The 10,638-nt window shown below is 54.1% G+C and overlaps 1 protein-coding gene across 1 annotated transcript in view; it reads left to right on the top strand.

The window, feature by feature from the left end:
- Positions 1–5,430: 5,430 nt before the first annotated feature.
- LOC114042051 (transducin-like enhancer protein 1) overlaps positions 5,431–10,638 on the top strand; it is a gene marked incomplete at its 3' end in the record, with an annotated part of 9,204 nt that continues 3,996 nt past the window's right edge. Inside the window, exons 1-5 of the mRNA XM_027860782.1 lie at positions 5,431–5,507; positions 6,448–6,632; positions 7,283–7,437; positions 8,085–8,148; positions 8,291–8,335. Of these exons, the coding sequence (XP_027716583.1) occupies positions 6,606–6,632; positions 7,283–7,437; positions 8,085–8,148; positions 8,291–8,335 (291 nt within the window). The remainder of the gene's footprint in view (positions 5,508–6,447; positions 6,633–7,282; positions 7,438–8,084; positions 8,149–8,290; positions 8,336–10,638) is intronic.

Consider the following 10,638-nt stretch of genomic DNA (forward strand, 5'->3'; position numbering starts at 1 on the left):
AATGTTTAACATGATTCTACATGCATAACCTATATCAGATTGCTTGCTGTCTTCGGGGGGAAGAAAGAGAGGAAGAAAAATTTGGAACTCAAAATTTTACAAAAATGAATGTTGAAAACTATCTTTACATCTAATTGGAAACAAATAAAACACTAACACTATTTTTTTTTAAAAAAAGAGTACATTGAATAGAGTAATTTTTCCAGTGAGGACTGAACTAGATGGCTTTTGAAGTCCTTTTCATTTTTAAGATTTGGTATGACTCTCTAAGTAGGAATTAGCAAATCCAGGATTTGAACCCAGATCTACTGACTCCAACTGGGACAATACCCACTATACCAGGCTCCCTTACCACCCCCTCACTCCTCTACCCCTTACAACCGAGTTTCAGACCACATCTAGGGTACCAGGTTAAGTTCTGGGAGTTTGACGTCCTTTAGAAAGGACATTGAGTGGTGAGCTAGAAGCAATAAAGATGCCCTCCAGTTCACATCATATCAAAGTCACACAGAGGAAATGAGGATGTTTGGCATGATCAGAAGATGATAGATTCAAAGCTGGAATCTCAGGGGCAGGGGGGAGGTCATCCCCTTCATTTTACAGACAAAGGTTAAGTGACCTTCCCTGTGACAAGGTCACCCAAGTAGTAAGTGAAAGAAGCTTGATTTTGAACCCACACTCTAGAAACGTTCACAAATTTGAAGGGTTATCACTTGGGAATGGACGTCTATCTTAGATGGATATCTTATCTGTTATAGGATCCTATGAAATATGGGCTAATAGATCCAAAATGGGATCTCAGAGGCCATTCGCTACTGAGTCCAAAGCCTTCATTTTACATTGTTTGTAAGCAGATAGGGAGCCTCAATAGAAAGATCGTTCATCTTTAGTCAGGAAAACCTGAGTTCAAATCTGGCCTCAGACACTTACTAGCTGTGTCATGTTGGGCAAGTCATTTAACCTCTCTTTGCCTCAGCTTCCTCAATTGTAAAATGGGAATAAAACAGGGACGTGGCCTGATCTGGGCAGAGGATAATGGGCCTATTACTTCCCTAATCCCTAGGAGTGGAGAGAAGGGTGATGGATGAAAAAGATGGCATGGAGGTCAAATCAACAAGACTTTGCAACTCATTAAATATTGGGAACGTGGGGATGGGGTAAAGGGAGAGAAAGGGGAGAATCAGGGATGACTCCAAGGAAATGGAGAAGGATTGGTCAGATAGGTAGGAGGAAAATTGAGAGAGGGCAGCATCAGAGCAGAACTCAAGGGAAGAAAGAGGATCTGGGAGTGGGAAGAAATCAACAATATCAAGAAGCTTGCAGAGGGGTCAAGACAGATAAGGACTAAGAGAATGACTCTCCATTTGGCAGTGCTTTGTACAATATTTAGCACAGTGCCTGGCACATAGTAAGTGCTATATAGATGCTGGCTAGATAAAGATAATGAGGCTCAAGGAGATTAATTCGGTTTGTCCACTAACATTTTGGTAAGTGCTTATTATATGTCAGGCATTGTGCTAAGTTCTGGGGGTGCAAAGAAAGGCCAAAAAAAGTTCCAGCCTTCAAGGAGCTCACATTCTAATGGGGGAGACGATATGCAAATAACTACCAACATACAAGACATACAAAGTGTAAATGGGCGATGATCTCAGCTGGAAGGTACTAACTGTGGAGGGTGGGGAGGGGACTTTTGGCTAAAGTAGGGTTGAAGTTGAGTTTTGAAGGAGGCCTGGGAAGTCAGGAGTGGGAGGTCAGGAGGGGGACAGTCAGTGCAAAGTGTCATGTAGGAAAAAGAGTAAGGAGTTACAGTGAGAGTATGTGGAAGAACGGAAAGGCAGGAAGGGGCCCGTGGTAAAGGGCTGCAAATGCCCATTGGCATTTTGTATTTGATCCTGGAGGCAATAGGCAACCACTGGAGTTGATTGAGTAAAGGGAGGCATAATAGTACCTGAGCTTGAGGAAAATCATTTTAGTGGCAGAATGGAGGATAGATGGGAGTGGGGAAAGATCTGAGGCAGACATGCGCACCAGCAGACTACTACAATAGTCCAAGTGTGAAGCCATGGAGGTCTGTACCAGGGGGTGGCCGGGTGAGAAGTACACGAGCTATGTTGTGAAGGTAAAAACCCTACTTGGCACAGATTACCTATGGCAGATGAATGAGAGTGAAAAGTGCAGGAAGACACCTAGCTTTCCAGCCTGAGTGACTGGGAAGATGCTAGTGCCCTTAATAGGGCAGTTCAGAAAAGAGGTTTTGTAGGAAAAGTTTCATTTTGAACCTACTGAGCTTGAGATAACTACAGTTAAAAGATATCCAAAAGGCAGTTAGTTGGTTGGTGACGAAAGACTCAGGAGAGAAAGTAGGGTTGATAGATAGATCTGGGGGCCATCAGCATAGAGATGATTGGTAAATTTACAGAAACTGATGAGATCACCACGTTGAGATGAAGAGAGCCCAGGACAGACCTTTGGAGGACATCCAAGGTTAGTAAGCATGACCCGGAAGAAGATCCAGCAACGAAAACTAAGCAGGAGAACCAGGAGAGAACAGTGTCATAAAAACCTAGAAAGAGGAAAGCATCAAGGAAAAGAGGGTGATCGACAGTCTTAGAGGCTGCAGAGAGGTCAAGAGGAATGAGGACTGAAAAAAGGCCATCAGATTTGGCAATGAAGAGGATCCTTGGTAACTTCGGAAAGAGAGCAGTTTCAGAGGAATGATGAGGTCAAAATCCAGAAATGTAGCAGGTTTAGAATAGGAAAGGGGCACCAATTAGGGATGGCCCCCTCAAGTAGCTTAATTAGGAAGGGGAAGAGAAGTATATAAGATGATAGCCAGGTAGGATGGTTGGGTTAGGTGAGGTTCTTTTAGGATGGGGAAGAAGCGGCTCGTGGGTAGGCGGCGAGGAAGGAGCCAGTAGCTAGGGAGAGATTGAAGACCATAGAGAAAGGGGTTGTCACTCGGCACTAGTAGAGATGGGACTCAAACCCAATTCCCCTGCCTCCTGAGTCAGCGCTCTTTACATTGCACCCAGCTGCCTTTAAGGGCTTCCACAAGTGACATCTGCTGTGATCATCACTCCCAGCGTCTAACCTAGCTCTGCCCTGCTATGGCCCAGGTCTGGCGGCGGCTGGTTCAGACTTATTCTGGCTATGACAAGTCAGCCATGGGCCTAGGCCAGCAAGCTGGGAGCCGAGGCCCTTTGTTGGGCCTGGGGGAAGGGTTTTGGTGACAGAATAATAATGTCACAACAGCTCTCACAAAGTAATTTCCTTACTGGAAAGCATGAGAAGGATGAGGCTCGTAGATTCAGAGCTAGGCGGGGTGTTAGACGCCATGTAATCCAATCCCATCATTTAACAGAAGAGGAAAATTATCTCCATCCAGGTGAAGAGAATGGGACAGGGTGACCCAGGTAGCAAGTGTCAGAGGTGAGATTTGAACCCAAGGTCCTTTGATTCCGTTTCCACTGTGTCACCCTTGTTTTCCAGAGAACGGTACTGGTCAGAGATCACACAGAGAGTATTACATAATAATTAAGTAACCCTAAGAAAGGGAGATGTCGTTTACCTAGCCAAGGCTTGCAAAGGGCTTTATATGCATTATTTTATTTGATCAGTGTGAGAGAACAAAATGTGGAATCCAGGTCTCCTGCCTGTTTAAACTTTGTATCTCTCCCAGCATCTCTGTACCCAGTAGGTGATTAATAATCGTCTGCTGTTCTTTGCAGGGGCCTGAGTCTGTTAACATTTGGGAGACAGTCCAACGCACAAAGCCATGCCAGGAGATAGGGGGTTGTGGAGGGCAATAGGAGTGTACAGGGCCTGGCTCATCCTGTTAGCCTGAACGCCCAGATCCAGGGAGCTAGCTTTTACAGCCTGCCCCACTTCAATGGATGGCTGGGGAGGAGAGACGCCAGGCTGGGTCAGCAAGAGCAAGGACAGGTGGTGGAGATGGTAGGACTCAGGAGCGGATAGGCCGCCCTTCCTCCCTCTCGCTCTCCCCTCCCTAATCCATCCCCCCCCAACCCATCCTGGCCCAACCCAGTCCCTAGGGAGCAGTAATTACCCAGAGAAGGAGGAAGGGCTGGCCTTAGACCTGGGAAACAGGCCCCTGATGGGACTGACCATCTCTGGGCTAATTCGTTAGGAAACTCAGCTCCTTCCCAGCCCCCTCCCATCCCACTCCCCCCGCCCCTCCACCGCCCCATGACTCCACTAATTGAGCTCAGGGTGAGATCTTGGGGAAAGCCCAGAAGGATGGATGGGGGATGCAGGAAAGGCTAAGCTTTTGATGATCCTCTCTCTACCTTTCTCAGAAGAGGGGCAACCTTCGGGGTGGAGTCAAGCCCTCGAACTCTCAGGTAGTACATTCCTTGACCCGGGCTGAGACACTTCCCTTCTCCTGGCCTCAATTGCCCTATCTGTCAAACGGATTAACCATTCCTGCCCTCGAGATCTCCCTGGGCTGTGGGGGAGGATTAAGTCGAGTGGGAGCTCTGGGCCCAGAGCCAAAAGGCAGGAGTTCCAGTCTAGATTAGGCGGCTCAGGAGCTGGACAACCTTGGGCAAATCGTTTCCGGGCTCTGGACCTCAGTTTCCCCGGAGAGAAAAACAATGGGATGATTTCTAAGATTCCCAGCTCTAAAGGCCCATCCTGGATCTCTGTTTTAATACTGTCAATCCTAGGCTGACGCCCCGGCTTCCTCCCACAATTGTCCTACAATCCTCTCCCTTTCCCACTCTCCCCCCTCCTCCCTTTTCCTGGAACAAAACACCTCCATCCCAGACCATCCAGTCAAGGGTTAAATCCCCAGCCCCGCTTGCTCGCTCCGCAGGCTCCGGGCTGATTGACACATTCCCGGGGCGGAACTCTGGAGCTGGCCAATGGGCGCGGGCGGCGGTGGCAGCGAGGGGGCCCCACGTGGGGGCACGGTGGCCCCCGCGGCGCCCTGATTGGCCGGCCCGGCTCGGCGCTGGCCCGCACGAGCCCCGGCCCACGTGGACCTGGCGCGCGTTCATTGATCAGTTTCCCCGCAGAGCCGCTGCTGCTTCTGCTGCCCGGGGAGGCGGGGGAGGCGGGGGAGGCGGGGCGGGCGGGGGCGGAGCCGAGCGGAGCGGGGAGGGCGGCCCGGAGGAGGAGGAGGAGGAGGAGGAGGAGGAGGAGGAGGAGGAGGAGGAGGAGGAGGAGGAGGAGGAGGAGGAGGAGGAGGAGGAGGCGGCGGCAGCGGCGGCGGCGACAGCGGCGGCCGAGGGGGCGGGGAGGCCGAGCCGAGGTTGGGGCTGGGGCTGGGGCTGGACCGGGACGGGGCGGAGCCGAGCGGGACCGAGCAGCGCAGGCCAGCTCGGGGGGCTCCAGGCGCTCCTGGCCTCGGCCTTCGCCTTCCCCCCTTCCCTTCCCCCGCGGGCGCCAAGCTGAGCGGGCCTGGCCGGACCGGACCCGGCTGGGCTGGGGACGCCGAGCCTCCGCCCCCGACGGCCGTCCTTCCTCCTCGTGCCCCAGCCTGCCGGGTGAGTCCTGGGGGAACGAGGGGGACGACCTCCTGCTCCCTCCCCTCCCATCCCCTCCTGTCCCCTCCCTTCCCTGAGAGGGAGGTGGGAGACGGGGCCGGGGGGGGGCGCTGGGAAGAGGGGGGGGAGAATGGGAGTAAGGGAGAAGAGGGAGAGGATGGGAGAGTAGGGGAGAGGAGGAGAGAAGGAGAGAATGGGTGAGTAAGGGAGAAGAGAGAGTGAGGGAGAGAAAGCAGGGGAAAAGAGAAGCCAGTGGGAGAGGATGGGGAGAATGAGGAAGAAGAGAGGAGAGGAGAGTGGGGGAAGACGGAGAGAGGAAGGGAAGGAGGAAAGAGTCGAGAAGAAGGGGGAGAGGAGAGGGAAAGAATGGAGGAGAGGGGAGAATAAGGAAGAGGAGAGACTGGGGGAAAGGAAGAGAGAAGGGGACAAGTGAAGATAGATATAGGTGGAAGTGGAGAGGGGTAAGGATGAGAAGGAAAGAGGGAAGGAGAGAAAAGGAAAGGGAAGAAGAAAGGAAGGAAGAAGGGAAGAGGGAAAGGAGGAAGGAGAGGAGGAAAGGGGGAGGAAGAAGGGAAGGAAAAAGAAAGGAGGAGGGCCATTGTATGGCTGGAGAGGAGGGAGAGGGAGCCAGAGCTGGGGGGGGTTGGCACTGGGGAGAGGAGTGCTGAGCTGGGGAAGAGGGACGCTGGCCAAAGTGGCCTACTCGCCCCAGGCTGGCCAGCTCTGGGCCTGTGCCAGGCTGGAGTTGGACAGCAGGTGGAGAGGCTGCTGGCAGGAGCTGGAAGGGCCTGGCCAGGAGGGGGGATGAGAAAGCCCTGAGTTCAGAGTGCAGCCAGGGGGGTGATTATCACCAGCGCTGTCCCCAGATAGCACCTAGGGCCCTGCACTGAGGGTGGCACAGCAGGGGACACCTCCCCCTCTTCCCTTTTCCTTCTTCCAGCCCAGTGCAGCCGGCTGCCTTCAGAACCCGTTGGCAGCAGCCTTGGCGGTTTCGAGCTGGAGCCTGTCCGAGGGCCTGGGCAAAGGGCCAGAGATTGGATCTAGTAGCCAGAGAGGTGGCTGGTGGATAAGACGGAGGGCTGCTCACTCTGGCTGAAGATGTTTCCCCAGAACAGGCCGCCTTTGGTGAGTCCTGCTTTCAGAGCTGTCCTGGGGACCCCTGCTTAGTCCCTACCAGCTTAGGTGCCTGCTGCCTCATTCCCATTGGGACTGCCAGGGTTTGAGGATACTAATTGGGGGGAGAGAAGAAAGGGAACCCCAACCTGGGGTAATTAATAGCTCTTATACTGACTTCACTGTGTGACCTCAGACAAATCCCATAGTTGCCTCTCCGGGTCTCAGTATTCGTAAAAGAAAGGTATTGGACTAAAGGGTCCCCAAGACCCTTTCCTATCTCGGACAACATGAATTAGAAGTCCTGGGTCTGAGTCCCAGCTCACATACTTCCTGGCAGCAACCTTCTTCAAATCCTAACTCTGACCCCAAGTGACTGGTTATGAGTAATCTGATGTCTCCAAAATAGTCTTGGATTTTAATTTAAAGAAATGAGCATTGGGTTCAAATTCTGACTCAGTCAACTTAAAACCTTTGTGACTTCGATCTCTCTGAGATTCAGTTGTCTTCATAATGAGACCCTCTCATTTCCACCCCCTGGGTATAGGCACCAGAGCTGTGTTTTCTTTCCCACTTATGTAGAAAGGCTGTCTTCTGGTGTCTTGGGGGCCAGGGGTGGGTGCTGACTGACTGAACCTTTGCCCCCACCACCACCACTATAGACCCACCTTCAAGCGCCACCAGTGGCCTCAGCGGCAGCTGTGCTCGTCACCACCAATGCTTCAGCCACCACCCCCCAGACTCTAAAACTCACCTACCCAGAGACATTGGATCGGATCAAGGAAGAATTCCAGTTCCTTCAAAGCCAATACCACAGGTATGGGGATTGAGAAGAAGGAAGACCTTGGCTTAGGATCTTGGGTAGAGGTCAAGAGACAGGCATGGGGCTCAAGGAGACTGACCAGCCCAGGCAGCCTTGGGTTACCCTTTGGCCACAGGCCCCTGATTTTTGAGTCAGGAATACCTGGGTGTGAATGCTGACTCTTGCCAGCTGTGTGATCTTGGCCAAGATCCCTTCTCCCCTATGATCCCTTTTAGCTGGAATCCCCAGTTCTCCAAGCTCCCAAGGATCTCCATTCCTCTCCCCCCCCCCACCTCCCCAATACAGCCTCATCTGGTACAGTGGAAAGAGCCCTGGAAAAAATGTCAGTTCCAATTCTGAAGCTGCCACTGACTTGCTGTGTGACGGCTGGAAAAGAGCCTTCCCCACTCTGGGCCCAGGCTTCTCCATCTTTAAAAGGAAGGTATTGAACTAGATCATCCCTTACTTCTGACGCTCTCCTTGAGGCCCCTCTCCCTTTCCTCCTGGGGCTGGGCTCCTGGCCTTGTGTGAGCCCTCCTCTGGATGCAGCTGTGAGCCCCTTGTGCTCCGTGTTACGTGAGTGCTCTAATAGGTGGGTAGCCCCCTTCCTGAGCCTGGCCTGCCTCAGGGGCCCTCACTCATCACTTTCATCTGCCCCTTAGCTTGAAGGTGGAGTGTGAGAAGCTGGCATCAGAGAAGACGGAGATTCACAGGCACTATGTCATGGTGAGCTGTCCTCTGGCCAGGGGTGGGAAGTCCTGTGGGGGAGTAGGGGGGTAGGGGGCTCAGGACAGCTCCTTTTGGGAAGGCCAAGGGGCTAGCGTGTGCCTTTGTCTGCCCTCCATCTCCGTGCTCGCCTTCTTTGCAGTACTACGAGATGTCCTATGGCCTCAACATCGAAATGCATAAGCAGGTGAGTGGCCTTGATGGCTCTGGTCCCCATTCCCTCCTCCAGGAAGTCTCCTGGGCTCTGGGGGTGGGAGGTGGCCCACCCACCAGCAGCTTTGGGGGTGGGAGGCAGGTAGGGGGGCCTCCTGGGCATTCTTGTGGCTTCTCTTTCCAGCAAAGCTGCCACCATCCTCCCCCCATTCCCTTCCTTCCCCTGCCTGCCCATCCTTGTCTCATCTGGCCCAGGGGCTCCTAGGCAGCAGTATTTACGGAGATCCGATCCCAGGTGCTGCTGGCTGCCTGCCAGGGCCCTGTCTGTGCTTTCACAGGGGCCTGAGCGGAGGCTGGGCTGACAGGCAATGGCTGCTGAGGGAGAGTGGAGGGACCTGGTGACCAGGGCCTGGCCTGCAGGCTTGGGTCCTGCCCAAACATTTGTCCGGGGGCTCTTAGCAGAGCAGTTGTCAGAAGGACTGAGGGCCCGGCCTGGGACCCTGAGTCAGGGCAGGGGAGCAGCAAGATCCTTGCATCGTCTTCTACCAGCCCCTCACTGCCACACTCCAGCGTGGGCTTCCAGAGCCGACTATGCAGAGGGGGGAAGGGCCCTCAGGGGTGACAGTCATGGTCCAGCCCCTTCCTTTGGGTGACCAAGGACATGGGGGCCAGAAAATCGAGGGACTTGCCCTGGATCTCTCAGTACAGCCGTATAGCCAGGAACTAGAACTCGGATCTTCTGACCCTCCCACCTGGTACCCTCTGCATCACAGAGGGAGATGTGTGCTCTAGAGAAGGGTGAACGGGGAATATCCTTGGCCTCCCAGCTCTGACATTCAGAGTTCTTTGCTCTTCCAGCTCTGACATCCTCTGTTCTGAGGACCCTCCCAGCTCTGACACTCTGGGTTCTGAGGGCCCTCCCACCTCTGACACTCTGGGTTCTGAGAGCCCTCCCACCCCTGACACTCTGGGTTCTGAGGGCCTTCCCAGCCCTGACATTCTGGGTTCTTCAGGGCCCTTCTACCTCTGACATTCTCAATCCTAAAGGTCCTTCCAAGTCTGACATTCAGTGCTTTATGGGTGGTAGGGGCCACTGCTCCTTAGACTTATCTCCTGCTTGCCCTGCCCCCACCCCTGCTTCTCCTGGCCTTTAAAGAAGGAACAAAAATCCAGCCCCCCTCCCCCACCCCCTGCCTGCCTCCTCCTCAAAGACCTCCTTTGGAGGGAAGGGGTGGGGGGAAGCCATTGAGTGCACAGCAGAGAAGAGGGAGAGAGCGAGAGGGAGCCTAGAGCAGCAGGATCATTTTTCATGCTGAGAGCGTTAAAGTGCCCGTAAATTGCACATTAACGAGCCCGAGTGAATTGGAGGCTGCCTCCCCCGGGGCCCTGCCCATCAGTGCATCAGGCAGGAGGATCCGTCACTGCCCACCTGCCCCAGGAGACAGCCTCAGACTACCCAAAAACCACCCACTGGGCCGGTGCCTCAGGCTGAGGGGCTGACCATGAAGGCCAGGGCCTGGGAAGCACCCCCACCCTCAGCCTTGAGCCAGGCCCGTCCCAGAGAAGAATCCCCCTGGATCCCTAGTCATTCCCATCTAGCAGTGGGGCCAGCTAGGGACCTCCCAGAGGAGTCTCCTGCCATCTATTTAGCCTGGTGAGGGCTTTCCAGGGCTGCGTGCCCCAGCATCCACTGGCCTCTGGACGCCCTTAGCCTGCAGGCCCCCTGCTCTCAGCCCTTTCCAGCTGTTCCTTTATCCTCCAGCCTAGGCAACAAGGGAGGAGGTGAGAGCTGATTCTCACACCCCTCATCAGCTAGAGGCATTGATCGTACATAGCCCGGTGCCTTACCACCCCCGCCTTCCCCTCCTCAGCCATCTTTGCTGGCAATTGAGGTCCCTGATTGCTTGTGGCACATAAGTGGTACAGGGAAAACTGCAGCTGGAAGGAAGAGGGACCTCTCCAGGGCTTCCTGACAAGCCTTGAGAGCCTCATTTAGCACTCAGCACCCAGCCTCTGAGCTGGGGGGAGGAGGGGCACCCCTCTCATCAGGACCCTGAGCCCTAGCCTGGCAGAATCCGCTATCCAGGTGACCCCTCTGGAACCACAGACACCAAATGTCAGAGCTGGGGGGCCCTTAGGACACAGGGATGTCAGAGCTGGAAGGGCCCTTAGGACACAGAATGTCAGAGCTGGGAGGGCCCTTAGAGCACAGGATATCAGAGCTGGGAAGGCCCTTACGACATAGGATGTCAAAGCTGAGGGGCCCTTAGGACACAGGATGTCAGAGTTTGGAGGGCCCTTAGAACACAGGATGTCAGAGCTGGGAGAGAACTTAGA

This window comes from Vombatus ursinus, unplaced genomic scaffold (genome assembly GCF_900497805.2).
Source record: "Vombatus ursinus unplaced genomic scaffold, bare-nosed wombat genome assembly UNPS02000546.1, whole genome shotgun sequence".
Classification (NCBI taxonomy): Eukaryota; Metazoa; Chordata; class Mammalia; order Diprotodontia; family Vombatidae; genus Vombatus; species Vombatus ursinus.